Source organism: Panthera pardus, unplaced genomic scaffold (genome assembly GCF_024362965.1).
Source record: "Panthera pardus isolate Hobbes unplaced genomic scaffold, ASM2436296v1 HiC_scaffold_22, whole genome shotgun sequence".
In the NCBI taxonomy this organism is placed as follows: Eukaryota; Metazoa; Chordata; class Mammalia; order Carnivora; family Felidae; genus Panthera; species Panthera pardus.
This window is the reverse complement of record NW_026526788.1, coordinates 62,567,858-62,590,575: the sequence shown is the minus strand read 5'-3', so window position 1 is coordinate 62,590,575 and position 22,718 is coordinate 62,567,858. Positions and strand designations below refer to the sequence as shown.

The 22,718-nt window shown below is 41.1% G+C and overlaps 1 protein-coding gene across 1 annotated transcript in view; it reads right to left on the bottom strand.

The window, feature by feature from the left end:
* The window catches only part of SORCS3 (sortilin related VPS10 domain containing receptor 3), a 594,679-nt gene that overhangs the window by 100,121 nt on the left and 471,840 nt on the right, over positions 1-22,718 (bottom strand). Inside the window, exons 8-9 of the mRNA XM_019459374.2 lie at positions 14,136-14,225; positions 5,792-5,971 (exon numbers count right to left, since the gene is read on the bottom strand). Coding sequence (XP_019314919.2) covers positions 5,792-5,971; positions 14,136-14,225 — 270 coding nt within the window. The remainder of the gene's footprint in view (positions 1-5,791; positions 5,972-14,135; positions 14,226-22,718) is intronic.

The following is a 22,718-nucleotide window of genomic DNA, read 5'->3' as shown; positions in this document are numbered from 1 at the left end:
CTCACAGAACTGGAAACAACTTAAATGTCCTTCAACTGCTGAATGAAGGGATAAACTAGGGCATATCCACAAATGGAATACTACTCAGCAATAAAAAAGGAATATCTACTGATATTCAACAACATGAATGGATCTCAAATGCATTATTATTTTTTTTAATTTTTTAAAAATGTTCTTTTTTACATTTTATTTATTTTTGATAGAGAGAGACAGAGCACAAGTGGGGGAGGGGCAGAAAGAGACAGAGACACAGAATCTGAAGCAGTCTCCAGGCTCTGAGCTGTCAGCACAGAGCCCGACGCAGGGCTCAAACTCAAAAAGGGTGAGATCATGACCTGAGCCGAAGTCAGACGCTTAACCAACTGAGCCACCCAGGCGCCCCTTAATTTTTTGAAGTTTATTTATTTATTTGAGAGAGAAAGAGAGAGAGCGTGCACACAAGTTGGAGAGGCACAGAAAGAGAAGGAGAGGCAGAATCCCAAGCAGGCTCCACAGCGTCAGCACAAGGCCCAATGTGGGGCTTGAACTCACAAACCATGTTATAATGAACTGAGCTGAAATCAAGAGCTGGATGCTTAACCAATTGAGTCAGCCAGGAGCCCCTCAAATGCATTATTCTAAGTAAAAGAAGCCAAATTCAAAAGGCTATCTACTGTATAATTCCAGTGACATGAAAATCTAGAAAAGGTGAATCAGGAGAGAGAAATAAATCAGTGATTTAGGGTAGGAGGATAGTTGACTACAAAAAGGAAATATTTTGGTGTGACAGAACTGTTCTCTATCTTGATAATGATGATAGTTACACAACTGTGTATCCCTGTCAAAACACATAGAACTGTATACCAAACAGGGTAAATTTTACTACGCATAAATTATACTTCAATTAAAAAAAAAAACATAAATGTGAAAAATTGCATAGTGGAAAGAGCCTGGGCTTTTTAATCAAATAGACATGGAATGGTTTAAACACAGCTCCACCATTTTACTATATGTATGATCTCAGCCAACTTACTAAATTCTCTGCATCTCTGTACTCTCATAGGCACAAGGGAGAATGATACCTGCCACAAAGAGATAGGGCAATTGATAAATAAGAAAAAGTATATACATTATTTAGGGTTATGCAATTCAGTACCATGGCCACTAACTACATATGACTACTGAGCACTTGAAATGTGGTCGGTGGGAACTAAGGAAATGATTTTTAACTGTATTTGATTTTAAGCAATTTGAACTTCAATTTAAAAACTGACACCCAATTCTGTTATTGGCAAACTTTAAGTATGTTTGGAATAACTTGGGTATGTGAATCTTCTTTTTCTACTGTAAATTTTATGAAATGTAAATACTGATCAAGTATTTCTGATGAAAATTTAGCATAGGAATTGAGATGTGTGGGAAGTGTAAAATACACCCTGAATTTTGTAGACTCAGTATGGAAAAAAATAAAATATCTCATTAGTATTTTTCAAATGGAACACATACTAAAATGATAATATTTTAGATAATTTTGTTACATAAAACATATTATTACAATTAATTTCACCTGTTTATTTTTACTTTTTAAAATGTGAGTAGTAGAAAATTTAGAACTGCATCTGTAGCCTGTATTATATATTTATTCAACAATGCCGGTCTAAGGCATTGTCTCATATGCTGTTGTTATTATTACGATGAGGTACAAGTTGGATGCTTAATATCCAGGAAAATATTGAAAAAAAAATGCATCCGACTAGCAGCTCAGAGCATGTTTCTGTAATATAATTGAGGGCGTTGGAAAGGATATTTGTTTCTTGATTTATCTGTGGAAAGCAACTAAGAAGAAATGAAGTTTAGAGTTAGTAATGTGTGATGTAAAGAAACCACAACAAAGCTCTATGCGAAACGAGTATCATAGAAGAATGGTGAACACACATAATAGATTACATTCATTGTCAACACCAGACTTGTTTTGATGGAACAGGCTCTGACACCTTAAAAAACATTATTATTTGTCCTTCAAGAATTATTTTCTCACCTGATTATGTAATTACAGCCATGACAATTTTGTACTTTGAAGCAGGGATTAAAGAACGAGATGGGACTCTACAGTAGGAGACTGCTCCAACAGACCAGGAAACACATAATGTCTCTGCTTTACTTGGTTTTAGGACATTCAGTGGGGTGGAATCCCATTGGTTTCCAAGGTCTTTTAGAGACAAGACCTGTAAGGTGAATTCTCAAGTAAGTTCTCATTTTCTTTGTCTCCTTTCCGCGGTCAAGAAGAAGCTTGAGAGGGCCACATGCAAAATAGAGTGATACACTAGTAAGTAGATTTAAGTGGCTGTGCTCATTCTGAGCCACCTCACATCCATGTTACCTAAAGGCATCCCTGACATTTCAGACAAGGTTAAACAGGTATAATATCCTATCACATTATAATATAAAGTTAGACATTAATGTGGCATAGGAGACTATGTCACGCATCTAAATATCATTTTTTAGGTATGTAGATGTAGGGGAAAAACACAGAGAAATGTTAGCCCATCAAATAAATGCGCAACTCTTCAATCCAGCTCTTTACTAGTATAGTCACAATATTTACCCCCAGTGTTTCCAAAAATCTCTCCACATTCCATGAAAATGGGCATCTAGTCATCAGACTCTAGTTCTCATCTCATGCTGGGATTCCACCAGACCTGTCTTTCTCTCAAGCTCCAGTAATTCATCCTTTAAGCCAACTCATTTAAAGGACTCCCCAAATTCCTCAAGTTAGAAGTCACCTTCCTCCTTATTGATCCTACAACATGGAAAATCATAGCCTTAATACAAGTTAGTCTATGATCACTAACTACCCTAATAGAATCACATATCTTTCCAGTAGATTGTGAGTCTCATGCACTAGCCACATCTCATCAAACAAAATACACTCTATGAAAGTGTATTCAATTTAGTTGAATTGAATGTGAAAGCTTACTAGTTTTCCCAGCTGCATTACTCAAGGGCATTCAGAGTCCAGAAAAATTATAGTCTCTCTGCTAACTGGCCATATGGTACACTATCTCAGTTTCTGTGAGAATCTCCAGTGAAGAAGGTTAAAAACTAATGACCCCTAGAGACCAATTAAATTTAGCTTTATCTCCAAATCACAGAATGCATCTCCAGGTGCAAAACAGCATCACCCTCTAAAAACCCTTAATATGGTCATAGTCTAGGTAGCGTGAGGATACAATTTATTCCCTTGGTATTAAATGCCTTATAGAATCTGAAATCCAACCATTTATCTGGCACTCATTCTCGTACCTGACAATAATCTGTTCTATGCAATTAGATTGGCTAGTTCATGGTCTCGCAAATCTACACTATCCATCTAGTTCTTGGCTCCTGCCACTCTCAAAATATGGAATGCCTTCTACTTCTTCCTCCCCAGAGCAAAAAGTCTTATAATAAGATTGGTAACATTGCAAAAAAATAACTGGGCATGTATGGCTCATCCCCATGTTCACTATTTTAGGGCTCTGCCTGCAAAGATCACATTCTCTATATCTCACTGCAATGATGTTACAGGAAGAGGCTTCCACAGAAGAGCATTTACTAATTGTGCATGTGACTGGATGGGTGTATCCAGTTCTGGGGTGCAGTATTAGCAAGCCCACTCCCTCCTATGTAACTTTTAAAAAGAAATAACACTGACATCTGATCTCCATTTCTCTCACCCTTTGTCTCTGTCTCAACTGATTCCAATCTTGGCAGGTAAAAAAGGAACTTCGTTCACTGACTTCCCCAAAGTCCAACAAGCTAGATGGCCAGCTTCCTGAGGGTACGAACTAGTATCTCTCCTCCCTTGCTCATGGGCTTTAACACAAAGTAGGGGCACAATGAACCTTGATAAAATTAAATGGAAAACAAGCTCAACAGAACTGGTTTTAGAGAAGTCGCCTTGCCTGGTATGTCTTGCTTCTCTATAGATAAAATGACACCATGCATTTTTCCCAACAAAACTGAAAATGCAAGACTGCCTTCAGCAAGACAAAAGAGATTACATGTATCTAGGCACATTCTTCACTTTAATCCTTGTTCTACTTCAGATCAGAGTGGCTCACTATTCACAATGACCAAGGGGTTTTAGGTGCCTTTATTAGGAAAGGAACAGCACAGTGCCAAACTCACCTGACTTATCAAAAGGACCAGAGACACAGGGAGTTCACAATTGAAAGATCATCTGCAGCAATGCCTACTCTGTCCTACTGGAGTCTAACTGCAGGAGTATGAGTAATCCTCTCACCTCGATAGCCTCACTTATGCAAATAGGAACTTGGTTTGGAATGTTGGTTGGAATGGCCTGAGTCCTGGGAACATTTTATCCAAACCTTCCCACTAGATGTGACTTACTGCCCAGTAACAATGTATATTTCTTCTTCCAGGTATGAATAGAGGCATGTAAATGTAAGCTTCCCAAAGCCCTTTACACACCTTAGTCATCTTTGCCCATTTTCATAACTCTGAGAAGAAATCTGGACAATTTTCCAAACTGGGACCTTGTTTGTTAAGGGAATTCTTTCAGTATTTGTCAACTACCTCCTAGGAAATCACGGTTATTTCTACTGATTTTGTTTTTTATACCCACTGACATTCACTTCACCCCAGACCTTTGTGTAATCCTGCCTAACAAAATAACTAGAATCGTATATGTTTCCCCTGCTCTCAGTAACTGAAGAGCCAACTTAGATACCAATACAGGGATGCTGGAACTTTGACGGGCACTGTTCAGAAGAGACCACTGCAAAGTAGAAGCCCCTGCACTGATCCCTCTTTTCTAAAAGCTGCTCCCACTCCCCAAAGATGAAAACTCCTAAGGGAGCAGCTCACCCATACCATCTGAAGCTACCACTCATGAAAGACAACTTCCCCCTCCACAAATGAATGTCCTCAACCAGTGTAACGTGTAGGTTGACCACTAGTTACGAGTGAATGCTGGATAATAAAATACATCCCTTTACTCAAATCAATCCATCATACCAAGGTGGGCACTGTGGCCAGGACCATCAAAGGTCATACACAGCCACTAGAGATACAAGAAAGTACCATAGCCTTAGGGGCACTGAAACAATTAGTTTTTTTTTCTCTAGTTCCTATGAGGAATCACTTGTTTTCCTAGATAAATTATTCTTTAACTGGTGATCACATTTAAAAACAAACCTCAATATAACTGAAAACTCAGTAAGGTGATGCTGATATTAAACAACAACAATAACAACAACTCAACATAAGTCAAGGCCCGTTCTTCCCTCATGCGCAGAGGTTGGTATCTGGTGGCATTTTAGGGAAACCCTCCTTCCAAGCGCTGATATTCACTTTTATTTTCCTATAAAATTTGTTCATAGGATGGAATTTTCCAAATAACATATATAAGTAGATACGTGCCTCCACTCCGAGTCCATAGAGTTGAAAGGGGAACTTAAGTGAGCCTATCTAGGTCAAATACCTGCATGTCTGGCTTGTAATCATGCTTATACACGCAAGAACATCAACTTCAGCTACCATTTGTTAAAGCTCACTGAGTCAACCACCACACTGGATGCTCTACATACGTTATCTCTCCTTCTCACAACCACCTCATTAGGCAAATGTTTTACAGGTGAGGAAGTTGAGGCACGGGTAAGTTAGTCCCTTGCCTCAAGTCACACAATTGCTAAAGGGTGCAGCTGAGATCTGAACCCAGGACTAGTTGACTGCAATGCTTATGTTTATGCCATTAAAACTCATGAAAAAGAGAGGCAGATCCAGGTGCAGGACAGTCTTGGCTACATACCTCATACAATTCAATAATAATGTTTCCCATTAGACCTCGGCTACTCTTAATGTTCTCCATGGCCAGGGTGAAATAGATGCCACGCGTGTCTGAGATGTAGAGGTTGTACGTGTCATTCTGGTTCCATTCTTGGACGGCTGCAAACACTTGGTTCTCATCGGTACTGATGATGTGCATGTCCTGTAAGAAGATGGAAAACTTGTAAGGACTCAGATCTCCATATCTCTCTGCCCAGTGGGACCCAGAGTAATTACCATGACTTATTGAGAGGTTGAGAAAATGCCTGAGTTATAGGCAGCGTTAAACAATTCTGTGTCGGACCAAGGCTATATATTAAGAGCTTTGTGATTTCTGTTCCTTGCTAAGTGACAGTAAGATGGGTGTAAGGGGCTTTGGTGGGTATCATTTTCTATGGCTCCAAGGGATTCATCCACTTTCATTTTTTAGTTTTATATCTGAGAGTAAGTGTTAGTGCTAACAGAAACATACAGCCCTGCAAGAGGAAACACACATGCAAAGAAGACAGGGCTTATCCCTTCTTTAGATCTTCATTTATGTTTTCAAACTTTTATTGTAGTGGTTTTGAAACTTGTCGTTGGAATCTTCAGAGTCATGGGGATTGCAAGAAGGATGGCATGGAGGCATAGCCAATGAGTGGGATTCTGGGCTTCCAACTCTGTTTCAACCAGAGCAATACCACCTGAATCTGTTTTATACTGGAGTCCCATGTAATATTTTGGGAGTAAAAGGTGAGGGAGGTTCTGCTGCTAATAACATAATATTTGAAAATCACAGATATGGCAGAAAGGATACTCAACCTGGAATTTAGTGTTCTGGGTCATAATAGAAACTCTACTAAAAGTTAGCTATAGGGTGTGGAATGTATCTGGGTCCCTGAGATTTAATTTTCTCACCATAATACTGAAGAGGTTGGGCTACTGATAAAAAGAATAGCTAACACCTGAGCACTTATTCTAAGTCATCTAAATGTATTATTTTAGTGAAAAATCCAAATAATTCTACAGTGGAGGCAGTATTATTCCCATTTTACTGAGGAATAAACTAAGGTACACAGAGGTTTGCCAGCTTGCTTCATATTTATTACATAGCTAGTCAGAGGAAGAACCAAGTTTTGAACCTTTGTAATAGGAGTCTAACCTGTTAGCTTCTAAGCATTTGGACAGCCTCCAGATCAGAAGTTGTAATCCAATGACCCATGAGATGAATATGAATCACAAATATTTGGTTCAACCACAGTCTCTGTTCAATACCTGACTGCGCAGTCTTTTAGGTAAAGTCAGCACTCCCAAAGTCTCAGCCTCCAGTACCCAAATGTTCTTATGATCGGCCACTTACATATTAATATCAACTTCCTGATCTCTGAAGTCAATTTAGTCTGCATACCTGGACTAGATCATTTCTAAAATCAAATCTAATCAGTTCACAATTCAAAACAATTTATGAAAGCCAGTTTTCATATGTAGCTAGGCACTATACAAAGATTATCACAAACTCAAGTCCTCCTCTAGGGAATTCGCCCTGTCAGGAGAAGATGTTGACACAGATGAACACTTGACATAATGGAAGCAGTTAAAAAATGCATTAATATATAGATATATATTGCAAAGAGTAATGACATCCTGGGAAAGCAGGAGAGGACCCTTGTCACTGTGGTGGCAAGCACTCATAGTAGGGGCACAGGCAATTGGAGTTGACAGTAAGTAAATCACCAAGCTGGGTCTAGCTTTTACCTTATTTGGCCAACCTTTCCCAAAAATGATTTCAGCAGCAAAAGGAGGTAGCAATGTCTATAATGACACAACTATGGAAAGCTTCTCTCAGGATGATTTTAAAAAAGAGAAGCTCATTTGATTTGGACAACCAGGATGTGGGAAAGTGAGAAGAATTCTGGATCTTTTTATTGGCGAATCTGTCAGATCTCAGCCTCTGGCCTTGAACTCCTTAGGTCGCCTTGACTAAGACCTCAGTAGCTCATTTGTGCTTACGCACCTTATAGAATTACAGGTTCCCGCTGAGCTGCTTGAAAATGGAAATAAGGCTTCTTCTTAAAAACCATGTGATGAAATTGTGTTGTGTTGGTGTGGAATGAAAGCCCAAGAACCCGGTAGGAGGGGAAATAGCAGCTGCAGGAAATACGAATTAAATTCACTTACCCAGTTAAAAATGCAATAGAAGTGCCGGGCTTTTCCCAGATGTTTTGGTTATAAAAATGAATGAGCTAAGTTATTTTAGACTAAACTAATGTAAAATAAGTGGAAAAAAACAACTTAAAACACTGGGGCATGGTCGGGATTAAAGGCAGCCAGATTTGCTGTGAAAGCATCTTAGTTTGGAGCTGTACTGGCGCGTATCACCTGGCCAACAGGTATTGCAGTCTCTGGGAGAGACAGCGCTCTCTAGCACCTAGGATTCTGGGAAGTCTGCTTGTGATATTCGTAATTCCCCTACGTCACTTAGCTAATAAATGATATTACTAAGATTTAAACCCAAGACTATCTGAATCAAGAAGCTAGCCTCCGTATCAGTGGGAGTATAACTCAATATGCATCAAAATTACCTGCAAATTTTAATAGCATGTAGACTCACATGTCCCACTGCCTGCAGTTCTGATTCAGTACATCTGGCTTTGGAGCCTTAAATTCTACCATCTGAACCAGCCTTGCAGGCAATCCAGGTGCATGCAGTCTGGGGAATCAGTCTTTGAAAAAGCTCTAAACTATGTGTCCTCTCTCCAAATAGATCTTACAGTTGAATAGGGATCAACCAATAATAACCAGGATATTAAATCTTCAAGAACAATAAAAGCATTATCAGGATTATTGGTCTAATAGGGATCTGATGATAATAAAGCATATTTCTTGAATCCTGTGATCTCAAGCTAACCCCAAAGCACGTGTCACCTCCTTCTAAGACAATGAAGACATTCTTGCTACTCCTGAGAACATGCAGGGAGACATCTGATCAGTGATGAAGAGAGAAACCCAAGAGGAGAAAAATCAGTAAGTCAATTCTGATTGGGACTTTACTAAACTGGAATTTTGGCAGCATCAGATGTTACCACCTTCATGTTTTTATTTGGAAAACATGATAAGTAGCATTCCCTCTAAACCCTTCTACCATTAATTTGGAAGAATCATAGTTGCCTTTCACAAACCTAAATGTGCGACTTCATAGGTGAGCAATGGTGGAAATACTTCCCCGTGACTGAAACATTTTCGTGTAATCTGGGCCGACTGTTACTTCATTCACTGTAAAAACACATATGATATACAGCATCTGTCATGTGCCAAACGTTATAATAGGAATACAGAGAAGAAGGTGTAGAACCTGACCTCAAGCAGATGTCCAATGGTGGTGGGGACATCCCTCACTCCTGGCCTTTTTGTTTTTAAAAAATTTTTAATGTTTATTTTTGAGAGAGAGAGACAGAGAGAGTGAGTGGGGGAGAGGCAGAGAGCGAGACAGACACAGAATCTGAAGTAGGCTCCAGGTTTTGAGCTGTCACCACAAAGCTCAACATGAGGCTCAAACTCATGAACCCTGAGATCATGACCTGAGCTTAACCAACTGAGCCACCCAGGCACCCCAACTCTTGGCCTTTTGTGAACCTGATGAAGGTCCCCCACACAAGTACTGACAGGAAGAGGAGTGGGGCATCCATGGAAATGTGTGGAACTTGAATGGCCTGAAGGCAGTTTTCCCCTGAGGGAGGTGAGGACAGACAGTGACTGCATCCTAAGGGGTTGTGTATGGCACACCTAAGTTTCGCCCAGAAAAGAAATCCAAAACTAGCACACGATTTTAAGCCTGAGAAAAGAATTCGAGTTGATCAGTGCAGAGATTTGGCTGGGGAAAACCAGCTGCATTGTGTGATCTCATTCTTTGTGGAGGTGGTGTGAAAGGTGAATTTCAGTGGGGCAGGGAGGAAGGCTTATGAGGTCACCGCAACAAACTCCAAAGTGACACATGGGGGCCTGAGCTAAGAAAGCAGGTATTCTATGAGAATCCTATGAAATGGCTGGTGAGATATTAAGAAGGCAGAACCCACAGGGGGATGAAGGAAAAGGGCATATCTTTAATAATATATCAGATATCCGACTTACAAAATTCTCTGCTTCTTTTTAGCATGTTCACACAATCATAACTAAATACTCATAATTAAATACTTGCGTAATCATTTAGTTTATGTCTGTCTGTCTCACTAGACTGTAACCTCTCAGAGGGCAGACACTGTGCCTTTCTTAGTTATCACTTCATTTCTAGCACTTACTAAGTATCTAGCACACGGTAGATAACCAATGAAAGTTTAGATGGACTAAGTAAACAGAGGAGAAGGATGAAATATTAGGGATATCATATAGAGACTCTGAGCTCAGTTCCAGATTTTTACAATGAGATCATTTAGGGGAGGTACTTCAAATAGGCAGTTGGAGATACAGTCTAGGGTTCAGTGGATATGGGATGGGGCTGTGTATACAGATGTCACCAATATGAAGAGAAGTGATGAGGTCACCAAGGAACCATGCAGAATACCAGGAGAACTTAGGATGATCAACATTTAATGGGTGGCAAGGGAAAGGGATCCAGAAAAGGAAATCAGAATAAAATATTCCAAAGGGAAGATTATCAGGTATGGATTTTTTTTTAACACTGTCAAATGCTCCAGAGTGGTTAAAAAAAAAAAAGAGTTATACAAATGTCTATTGGATTTGGTGTGGAGGTGGTCTCTGGTAACAATGGCCAGAGGATTTTTGGTGGAATAGTGGAGAGAGGGCTGTGGGAGAGCACAGGGCATCTGGCAGTGGATGGAAGGGTGGATAAGAAGCAACCAAAGAGATAAGAATTACAGATAACATTTTAAGAAGTATGGCTGTAAGGGAGCAAAGAAGGATAAATCAGTATTTGGGGAAATGTAAACATTAAGGAAAACTGTCCTAAGGAAATTAAGGAAAAGGTTAATATCACCATCATTATCATTATAATAAATTTTCTCAAGCATATTTCCCTCTCCTCTCTTTTATTATTCAAAATGGGATTAAACATATTCTACTGTCAACTAAAAGCAAACCCAGACTTAGGTAGGGAGAGACTTTACTTGCAAAGGCTATTGCAAAAGGGGGAACAGTCTGGCTGTCATATCTAAAGTCCCTCAAGAGTAAAGGCAGAAAAGAATTACTTTTATGAAGTGATTAGAAAATAAAACGAAGCTAGAGAGAACTGGGTGTGGGGAGAAGGGGGAGCAGGTGGCAGCAGAGAGGGCCATTAGACAGGAAACCACCTTCCTTAAGTTTTGTCACATCAGGTGATTTTCAGAAGGGCTGTTAACGGGTTGTTCTGAGTCCAGTGACTGCTTAAGCCCTCAATGCTCGCATCTGCTCAAGAGTGGGCAGAGTTCATGGGTTTGGGAGAAGGTGAAAGGCCAGACTAAGTCTGATCGAGTGAAAATAGCCAGCATTTTGTCCAGATTGGTCAGTGGGGACAAAGAGTTCAGGTAATCATTTGTGAGATAAAGAAGGGGAAGTTGGTCTTGTCAAAGGCAAATAGGCAGGCATCTGTGTCTTAGCGGGGCACACTGGGAAGAGTGGTTCTTTGCAGGGAGCCACTTCCAGCAACATAAAAGAGTGGGGGAATTTCTTAAACCTTATTGTTCTCCAGCAGCACCGGGCTCAGTAATGTTCAATGGTATTATGATGCCCATTTCACAGATAAGTAGACCTGGGCTCATGGATAAGCAAGTGGTAGAGCTGGAAAGAAAGCTCAGGGCTTCCAGGTCAGAAGCTCCATTGCCTTTGCCCCAGTCAGGCATGGCCCCCTGTCTTCTGCCTCCCCACCTTGCTGGTGCATGCCTTCCTTGCCAAGCCGACACCCAGGAACTGGTTCTGGAGAACTCAGCACAAGGTTGCTGCTCCTAATAATGCCACTCGTTATTAATGGTGTTCATTTCATTCTCTGCAAAATACTCCGAGGCACGGAGTGCCCCAGGAGAGCGCGTTCTGAACAGACAGGCAGAGAGGAGAGGTGTGAGGGCAATGATGACAGGAGCTTCTCCTTGTTTTTGTTTTTTAAGTAAGAGGCCCAGCAGCAGCCGCAGCTCATGGAACAGCAACAACTTGCTTAAAAGCCATTTCCACTTTTAAACACTTCCACCCCCTCTGTCCTCACCTCCTCAGCCTAGGCTATGAAAATCTGAGCCAACGCTGGCTAATAAAGGGAATCGATAACCATCCAGCTATTTTCACAGCAGCCCTCATATTAATGAAGCTGCTGTGGATGAAGTTCTATAAAAGGGGCCGCACGGACAGTACTCCACCACAATAAACTGCCATGGGGTTGCTGATCGTTAATGGAGTGTCCCAGCGTTCTGATCAATTCCAGGCTTCATTTGTCCCCACCTGCAGCCACACTGCCCAGGGGAGCGAACTGTTTGTTTTCCTCAGAAGGCTGAGAATACATAAAATATGCACACAATACAGAGATGAAACAGGCCTTACACTGGAGATATGGTTTGGAAAGTTCCCAAAATACTTCTCTCCTGCTCCAATACATAGAAATCATCAAGTGACTGCAAGGGGTCTTTCTCCTTCAGAAAGAGCATGATTATGAACTTCCCCTTCCTCATCTTCTGCGAGCAGGGTACCACTTTCCTGCTTGGGTTTAGACCATCGGATGGGTACACCCTGCAACCACAAAGCTATATAATGGTCCCACTCAAACCCATCACAGAGAGGGTAGAGAAAAATGAGAAATTGATTCCCATGGTTCCTCAGGCTACTTTATACAGTCCCTGTTCATCTCATCAGCCTCTCCACCTCTCTCTCTGCAACCCAGTCTCTTGAGATGGTGTCTTAGTTTGTTGAAAGAATGATACTATCTCTTTTAAAATAGGGCCTATGCATATATGTTCTATTGGCTTCCCAACCCTTGCTTGCAGGGTTGACTCCTTAACCCTCTTAAATCAGCTTAAACATGACTGTCTTTAGGACACTTGTCCTCACTATCCATTTTAGGTAAGCTCCACTTATTATGTCACAATGGCGTTTGAGCTTCTATCCCCCTAACACTCCCTACACCTACAATTGCTTATTCAGTGTCTCTCTTCTCTCCCAGAATATAAGCTCCATGAAGGTAGGGACCATTTGCGGCTTACTTACTATTTTATCCACAGAGCTAATTTTGTGCCTGGCACAGAATAAAAGCTTAAATGGGAGAAACAACAGTTCAATGGGTGAATAAAAGAAGGATCAAATGAATGAATGGATGCGAGCATGCATATATGAATGAATGCATGAATAAAACAACCAGCGGGTAGACAATTACCCACCTTCTTATTCCATAATCCCTCCCACCTCTGTATTCACTTAGCTTTTTTCCCAGCACCAGCCTACAGACCCTTTACATCTGATATGTGTCCACCCAGAGACTTGGCTTTTTCGCAGCTACAGTAGGTGATGCAACTGCATCCTGTCCATGTTCAGATTCAGGCTCCAAGATCCATCTTCTGCCAGAAGCCATCATTCACAAGGGATGGAGCCCACAGGGTAAGTTTTATAATTTTTCAATAGAGGAGTTAAAATGCCATTATCTGAGATTAACATTATAGTAAACTATTCCTATTTTAACTGCTCATAGTGGCAGAAGGGAGCAGAAAACAGGCAGTGCATTTATATTTAGTATTAAAATGCAGACAGAAGCAAGAGCACCACAAGACTCACATGTGCACCTTTATGCATGCATATATATATATATATATATATATATATATATATATATATATATATATATTTATATATAGGGAGGAGGCAGAAAACAGGGGGCCATGCTGGACTGGGGAAAAGGCAATGGAGCTTCTGAGCTAGAAGCCCTGAGCTTTCTTTCCAGTTCCACCACTTGTATATGTGTATACACATACATACACACACACACACACACACACACACACACACACACCCCACATATCTGGGCTCCTGCCTAGGCCCTTCTGAGCCTGTCCCTCTATTTGGCAGTAAGGCCCTTGCAAGAGGAAGGAACCCCCAGAAGAGACTGAATACTAGCTCTCCTTTCCTTACGGCCCCTGGGAAATGGTTCCAGTCCCATACAGGATGTTTGAGACATAGGGAATCAAAGCTCTTGCCTGTATAGCCTACTGAAAAGGGAATACAGAACCCATGTTTGGGGACATAAGCAGAGGCCAGACCCCAGCAGTGGTATGTCAGGCTGAATGCCAGCTGTCTCCCAGGCAGAAGTCAAACCTCCCCAGAGCCCAATATGGCAGCCTCTCCCTGCTGCTTTGTCTGGCAGGACCCAGGACAGAGGTTGTGCATACCTTGGGCAGTGAGTACTTGGGCAGCTTTATCTGGGCGAAGGCCTCTCTTCGATAGGACACGTAGTAGCTGGCTCTTCCACCAGTTGTTACCTGGATCACAGGGGAAACACAAAGAAGTCAGATGGGGCCAGGGGTCAGATTGGGCCAGGGGTCATGGCCAAGTTGAAAGTACTAGCTTCTCCATCACCAGCCACAATAGGTTTGTGATAACCTTTTAGAGAATAACCCTTTCTGGCAACACAGCACTGAGTTGCTCCCATGTCATGGCACGTAGACCACAAATGAGCAATTACAACAGTCTTTCCCAATGGTTGACACTTTCTATGAGAGCAGGGACTCTATTTGGTCACTGTGCTCTGCATATATACACACCCAATAAGTATTTTTAGAAAACAGAAGCCATTACATGGGATGTACCCATGATCTCTTTATTCTGCCTTAAAAAACAAGTTTCTAATCCAATGCAGTCATGACATGATTGTGAAATGAATTTTTTTCTGATTCTAAATAATTACTATTTCTCAAAAACTCTTGTTACTTTGAAATTAATTTCACTTCTGATCTGAGCACATTTTTTTCCTTCCTACTGACAAATCTATGCACTAAGCAGGTATGCTTTGGTCCGTTTCACATGCAAGTTATTTAAAGGAATCAAGGCTCAGAGGAAGAACTCTAGATTGGAAAGTGAGAAATCCTGGGTTTGAGTCCCAGCTCTGCTATCTGACAGCTGGGGGAGTCAAACTCTGTAATCATCTCACTTGGGAAGGATGGATTCTTAGAAGAGTCTGGAAACCACTTCAAGAAATGGTCTGGCCTGGGCTTGTTGAAAAGTCCTGCCAACATGGCACAGTTCTGCAGATGGCTGCTGTCAGCCCAATCGTCTTAACTTGGGGGGAATTAATATTCACAAGAGAAGATACCATAAGACTGTTCAGAGAAAATAGCAGGACAACAATAGCAACCAGGCTGCTGTGCTGAGGAGGCAATTACTGGAGGCACCCACTCTGTTCTCACCAAGCACTTGCTGGAGACGGGCCAGCCCTCCCAATCCAGTCGGAACGTGGCGCCCATCCACAGCGGGAGGTGCAGGGAGCAGAAATGTCACGCCCCTATTGAAAGCCGCCCATCGCTCCCCATCCAAGAGAGGGCATCTCCCACAGCTCCCCCTTGCTCTGCACAGATTGGGAGCCCACAAAGCAGACAGCGCAAGCTGCCAGGTGGAGCAAATGTTAGAGTCTGTGGGGAGGCAGAACCTTGTAAAAAACTCGGTGCAAAGACAGGCTGTGAATCAAGAGGAGAGACTGATTTTGTCCCCACTGTTCAATGCTATCCCTACATCTCTATTTCCTCATTAGAGCCATTCATGTTTTGTATTCCAGGACTTTGGGGTTTTGTTGTTGTTGTTTAATTTGGGTTTTTGTTTGTTGATAAAGACATCCGTTCTCAATCTATATTGTGCTGCACTGGCTTAGAGATGGGGTGTTCACATATTAAGATCAATGAGTTGTTGAGTAATCTTTTCCTTTTTAAATCTCAACTGCATAGAACAGATTAAAATGTAATCTTTGGTACTAAACACACAGTCACCACTAGTCCTTGCTTGATCCTATTTGTGTGTTTCATTTCATTTATTTATGTTTTAAATTCCAGTCCAGTTAAAATGAGGTGTTATGTTAATTCCAGGTGTATAATATAGTGATTCACCAATTCTATATATTCCTCAGTATTCATTATAAGTGTCCTCTTAATCCCCTTCACCTATTTTTTAAAAAATTTTTTAACGTTTATTTATTTTTGAGACAGAGAAAGATACAGCATGAACAGGGGAGGGTCAGAGAGAGGGAGACACAGAATCTGAAGGAGGCTCCAGGCTCCGAGCTGTCAGCACACAGCCTGACACGGGGCTCGAACTCACGGAGTGTGAGATCATGACCTGAGCTGGAGTTGGATGTTTAACACAGTGAGCCACCCAGGTGCCCCTCCCCTTCACCTATTTTATCTGTCCGCCCAGCCACCTCTCCTCTGGCAAACATCTGTTTGTTCTCTATAGTTTGTTCTGTTTTATGGTTTGTCTCTTTCTTTCCTCTTCATTTGTTTTGTTTCCTAAATTCCACATAGGGTGAAATCATTTATTTTCTCTGACTTATTTCATTTAGCATTATATCCTGTGGATCCATCCATGTTGTTGCAAATGGCTAGATATCATTATTTTTATGGCTGAGTAATATTCCATTATATATATATAATTATATATATTTTAGATATATATAGATATACATCATATATATATATATATATATATATATATCACTTCTTTATCTATTCATCTACTGATGGACACTTGGGCTACTTCCAGAATCTGGCTGTAATAAACACAGGGGTGCATATTATCTTTTTGAATTCGTGTTTTAATTATAAATTATAAAACCAACATATGTATACCTGTCAACCTCAGAATTGGAATAGTAGTGTTTGAACTTTAGCTGCATCAGAATCACCTAGAAAGCTGTTTAAAACTCAGACTGCTGGGTCCCACCTATAGAGTCTTTGAGTTCATCAGCCTGGGGTAAGGTCCAAGAATTGTCTTTTCTAATGAGTTTCCAGATGATGCAAATGCTGCTGGTTTAGGGGACTCACTCTAAGCAGGTCAGAACCAGAACTTCAAATGACAACTGACATACACCTCTGTGACTCTGTGCCTTGCACCTGTCCTGAGACCCTTGCCTCCCTCTTAGATGTAGCTACTGTCCTCATTTTGTGTTGACAATGATGATAAAGTTTTATTTTAGGGGAAATTCCTGTTACATGAAATTAGTCATTTTAAAGTGTACAATTCTTGGGGCACCCGGGTGGCTCGGTCAAGCATCTGACTCTTGATTTTGGCTCAGTTCATAATCCCAGGGTCATGGGATTGAGCCCTAAGTCTGGCTCCACACTACACATGGAGCCTGCTTAAGATTCTTCCTCTCTCCCTCTGCCCCTCTCCCCAGCTTGTGTTCTCTCTCTCTCTCAAATTAAAAAAATAAAAAATAAAGTGTACAATTCAGTAGCATTTAGCACATTTGCAATGTTATATAACCACTATCTAGTTCTACAAGTCTTCCATAACCCCAAAGGAGACTTGATACACAATGATGAAGTTTCTAAACCCCAAAATATATGCTCCAGTCACTTATCATATGCTTAAAAGACAGTTCTCTCTGGGACGCCCTGAACATCACCAAATTTGCCTTGGGGAAGGAAACTGGCATCAGAGTAGGCTAGTCCTGTCAGTGAATGCCAGCCAGAGCTCAGCAATGAAAAGAAGGTTCTCCTAAAAAGACCCAGTGGGCTCCCGAGGGAACAAGATGAGAGCATTGCCAAGCCTCTGATAAGCACCATAGAACTGCACTGGGTCCCTTGCGGTTTCCAAATCACCAAGAGCCAAAGGAGAACAGAGTGGTCCCCTCGTTAGGGTGATCAACCCCACCAACTCGGGAACTCAGTCTAGCCATTCCTGATACAGCCCTGCACAAGCACAGATTCTCTCTCTCACAAGCTCACACATACAACCTGGGAGAATTTGTGCTTGAGTAATCAAAGATGGAGATTACACTTCAGATACACAAGGGGATGATCCAAACTACTAAGGGGCTGATAAAGCCCCAGGAGCCCAGAGGTTGTCCCACTTCCAAGGATATCAGAAAATCTTCCAGTGATACCAAGACGACTCCTGCAGTTATCTTTTGTCCTGGTGATATCCTTCTCTGTACCTACTGATAGCCGACTGATGGTTTCACGTCACTGTACCACCTATGAGATCATGGAAGGATTTTGGATGCCACCAGTTCATTACAATTTCTCTCCTCTCAACTTTTCAGCCCTATTCTTCCTATTTCTACAGCCCTTTCAGCATTTTTTTCTGATGGTACACATATTCCTATAATCTTCCCTCCATGTCTTATTATACAGTTGCAACCTCCCTGATTCCTAGGCAGTGCTGGTCTTGTGGCAAATGATTAGTGAATACGTAATAATAAGAGTAATGACACAACGGTCATTGATTGAGTTCATCTACCATGTTCCAGAACTGCATGTAGCCATTATATAAATTATCTAATTCAATTCTCATGACAACCTTTCAGAGACTATAAGGTACTGACTGACTTGCCCAAGATAAGACAAATTGGAACCTGGCAAAGTTTGGCTCTAAACCTGTTCTCCTCCTCCTGTGATTGAGAAGGGTCTCCATTCATCTTACCTCGCTATAACAATACATTTTCCTGACTCCAAGGAAACATATTTTTATTTTTTAAGAAACATATAAAAATCTCTGTAATTGGCACATGTATATATGTTTAGTATTCTTCATATTCCCAGAAAATCTGTGATGGCATTGATGACGTATCTTAAAAATGATGTCTTCATAGAAGAGAAGGGGTGAGGTAATAAAAACAAGATTGATAATTACTACCATGCAATGAAACCTTGTTACATAGAAAATGGTACAATAAGCAGTTTAAACACCATCCCTCATTTGAGTCTAATTACATATTATATAATGTACAGAGCCTCCACAGGTCAGGACGAGATTGTTACAATCTATGACTCCAGCCTATGCCCGAGCCCTTAATTATGAATAAGTGTATCCCCACAATGTCAGGCACAGAGCAGGGCTCAATACCTATTGACTAACGGAATAACAAATTGTGGGGATTAAGGAGCTCAACCAGAGACGCTTTTGAGTTTGATTTCCTCCATTATTTAGTGACTAAACCATGGATGTAGAGAACTCTCCATTCCCACCCAGCCTCTAGATGGTTGCAGGAACTTATCTCTAGCACTCCTCCTTGGGAGCAAAATCCTCACAATGTTGGGATGATACAAGCTGATGCATTTGCTGCCTCTCCAATACTATTTGCACAGCTCTCTGGCAACCACACAAGAAAAGAATAAAGTTTAGCGACTATTAATCTATTTTGATGAACTTTTCTCTTCCTTACAAGCAAATCTGCTGGCATTGTAAATCCCAGAGATTATTACCACTTTCCTTTTCAGTGACACCTTTTATTTTACATATGATGAATGTCATCCAATTATTTGCTCTGGGCCCATCCGTCATGCTAAACACTGAATTAGCTGGGTCTTTTCCTCACTAATGACTGGCTCGTTAATCTGATTTTCTGGATTTCCATTTTACAGGTTTAATTGGGCTCCTGGCCAGTGAAAATGATTCCTTTGGACAAATGCACTGGCCATTAAATACATCTATCTCTTCTGACTTGTTCCCATTCTTGCTGTAACCAAGTCTAACCTGACATATCCTTTATTATTTTTTTTTTTTTCATTTCTCCTTGCTTTTAGATGATGGCTTGCCCTGGAGGAGAGGAAGAAATCTGCCAAAAAAAAAAAAAAAAAAAAAGAAAAAGGAACCAAAGGGCCTTGAGTATGTTGAGCCTGTTTCTGCCATAGATAGAAGAAAACTTATATCTCTAGAACTCATAAATGGGCATGGTAATCTAAAAAGAGAAGCAAAAATGAACATTTTTGAGTGTCTACTATGTTGGATGCTTTACATTCATGATATTATTTAATATCCACACTATTAATTACTACTATGATGATTGTTAGTGAAGCTATTAGTACCCTACAAGGCATAAATATTCATAGCGTAACATTCTCTGAGTCTTTACTACATGCCAAGCACTGTCCCTATGTACATACTGGCCTTCTCTCTTACATTCAGGTGAGAAATTGACAGGTGCAGAAGTTATGCAACATACTCAAAGACACACAGCAAGTAAATGGTGAAGCTGGAATTTGAACTCAAATTTATCTGACTGTCAAGCCCATGCTGGTCCTTCAGGCTGTGTCAGGTTTCCAAACTTCTGGGGTGGGGAATGGATCCCATGTCACTTGACTTCCAAATTTCCCAGGTAAGATGCCTGCCAACAAAGCAGATCCTTTTATGTGAGGGATCGTAATAGTTTCCCAGCCTTGAGACATCACTGCTCTGTTGTTGGACTGGAGTGAACAGTGCTGCTCCTGGAACTTGTGACTAGGAGGGGCCACAGTGGAAACAAACTGGGCTTGCGCAAGAAATGAAGGAAATGGCACTTAGAAGGTGTGTCGACTAGAGGACCTTGCTGGCCCCACGCAATGTGAATAACCAGCCTAAGCAAGAGGAGTGGCCACCTCTCCAGGTACATGTTAGTGACTTCCCACACAGCCTCTGCAGTGCTTCTTCCTCCTTAAAGAAACAAAAGTGAACCACACAGTTGTTAGGATGCACAATTAACTTTTCCAATTTCTTTGCTCATTAATTCTATTCAGATTATTTGAAATAAATCTTGACATTGTTAGGCCTTTCTCTTCCTCTCCACCTACATACTTCCTTCAAAGATCACATTTCTCTTTCAAGAACAAAGAAGCAGGATGCTGACTGCTGGACCACAAGAGTTGATAAAGAGCCATAAGTCTCATCAGGAAGTTGCTCTAAGCATCGGGAGGGCCCTGAGGGCTCCTGCACAGCAGGTTATGTTGACTTTGCCACCCTAAGCTCATTTTCCAAAAATGTTTTGCTAAGGCACCACAATACGTGTCTGAATCAAAACTGTGAGATGGCACTTGGAATAACACGGCATCTTACCAGCAAGTTGTCTCCTCTGCTAGACCATTTGATGTTGAATTTAGTGTTTGTCAAACTGGTGTTTGCTCATTTTATGTCCTGGAGGCTGTGTGATATTAATGTAATATGCAGTTTTATCTGCCTGTTTCTAGAAAGAGTGGGTCTATTACCTACTACACATACACTGTGCTGAGGTTGAACTCCTTTGAAACAGATTTGCACATAAAATCTTTTATTGGGCCCCTAACATAATAAAATCTTTTACTAGGACCCTAACATAACAGCCCCAAAATAACCTCACTGAGAACGGATTTCGAGTAAGATAGTTGGCATTGAAGCCAATATTGTTCTCTCAGTTTGGGGTGTGTGTGTGTGTGTGTGTGTGTGTGTGTGTGTGTGTGTGGTGTAGGGGAGGTGTTGGAGGGGAGATGTATACTGAGGTTGCCAGCACACTTGTCAGCCAAAACATATTGATAAACAATTGCCACCTTCCCCAACCCTACTAAGAAACTCCCTGGAACCTTCACTGCCCATTTGGAATGATAGTAAGGGAGAGAAAAGGTGGTGAGTTAGAAAAGCATGGGATAAAGACCTTGTGTCTACACCACACACAGCACTAGAAGAGGAATCAGCATGCCTGACTCTGAGCCTGTTTGTCAAATACAGTAAAGGATCTGGACTTGATAAGTTTCCAATTACATATTTTCAAAGAGGACTCTTCCTCTTATTTTTTAGCATTTTACTACTTTGGTTGGGATCCTAGACCTGTGTTTAAATTCTGCTTCTGCCACTTGCTGGTTTGGTAACTTTGGACAGGTAATTAATTTAACCTTCCTAATTTTTCCTTCTAGAAAATGGAGACATCAGTACAACCTATTAACATGTTATTTTGAGGAGTAAACACAGAACACCATGTAAAGAGCTTTAGCCCCAAAGCTGGCACACAGTAAATGCTCATTGTATATGACTTGTCCCTGCTGAGCTAGAGGTACAGAGACCTGCACCAGTATAACATCGTGGGGGCCTAATGGGGATTGACCATGACCATAGTGGCAGTTTATATATACAAACTGGAGGCTTCAGGAAGTGCTGGGCTAGCCACATTGTGCACCTGGTCAGGGATAGAGGACTGAAATTCTTCTTGTTGCCCTCAGGCAGGATGACTTTATGGAGAAGACACGTATGGAGACCACAAAGCCAACATGGTCTATGCCAGAGATTGAACCATTAAAGGTTGCAAGCTTTATCTTTGTGTTCTGACTTTCATGACTTAGAGGGAGGACAAGAAGTTCTTGGAATTCCCATAAGACCCTTCAGGATGAAAGTCCTTTGCCTTCCCTCTTTTTTTTTTTTTTTTTTTTTTTTTTTTGCAGGGGGTGGGGATATAAAAAGGCAAAGGTAAGTGTAGAAATAAAAAAGAACAGATATGGACTTGAATTGTTGTCTTGGAGCACAAAAGTTGGGAGTATCAAGATGCTCAAGATCAATATAATAACAGCTAAAAGCTAAAACCTAGTCCATCTACTTTGTCCCAGAGCTTCATTAAAAAAGAAAAAAATCACTACTCATGGAACCTCTAAAGAAACATGTTAAAACTCATTACCAAAACATCTGCTCCTTCATCTCTAGGGAATGGTCCTGTTCCTTGCGGACTGTGAGTTTAATATGATTTTGTAAAAGATGGGACTGAGGAGGCTAGAGCAGATATTACAAGGAGACTTGCTTCTATCATCTTCCTACCCTTATGTAAGTTTTCTCTTCAACTTGAGACCTCACGTCACCTGTTTCCTTTGCACAGGTAGATGCTATGAGGCCAATTCATTGGCTGAAATCTTCCCAGGCCAACACCAGCCTCTGTCTTTTTTTCTACTATTCCAGAATTTTAGAAAATAAAAACAAAACAGTGGGAAAGGAGAAGAAGGGTGTAAGGTGCTGGTGTATAGAACATCTGTCTTTCTAGTTTCAGCTTAGCCAGG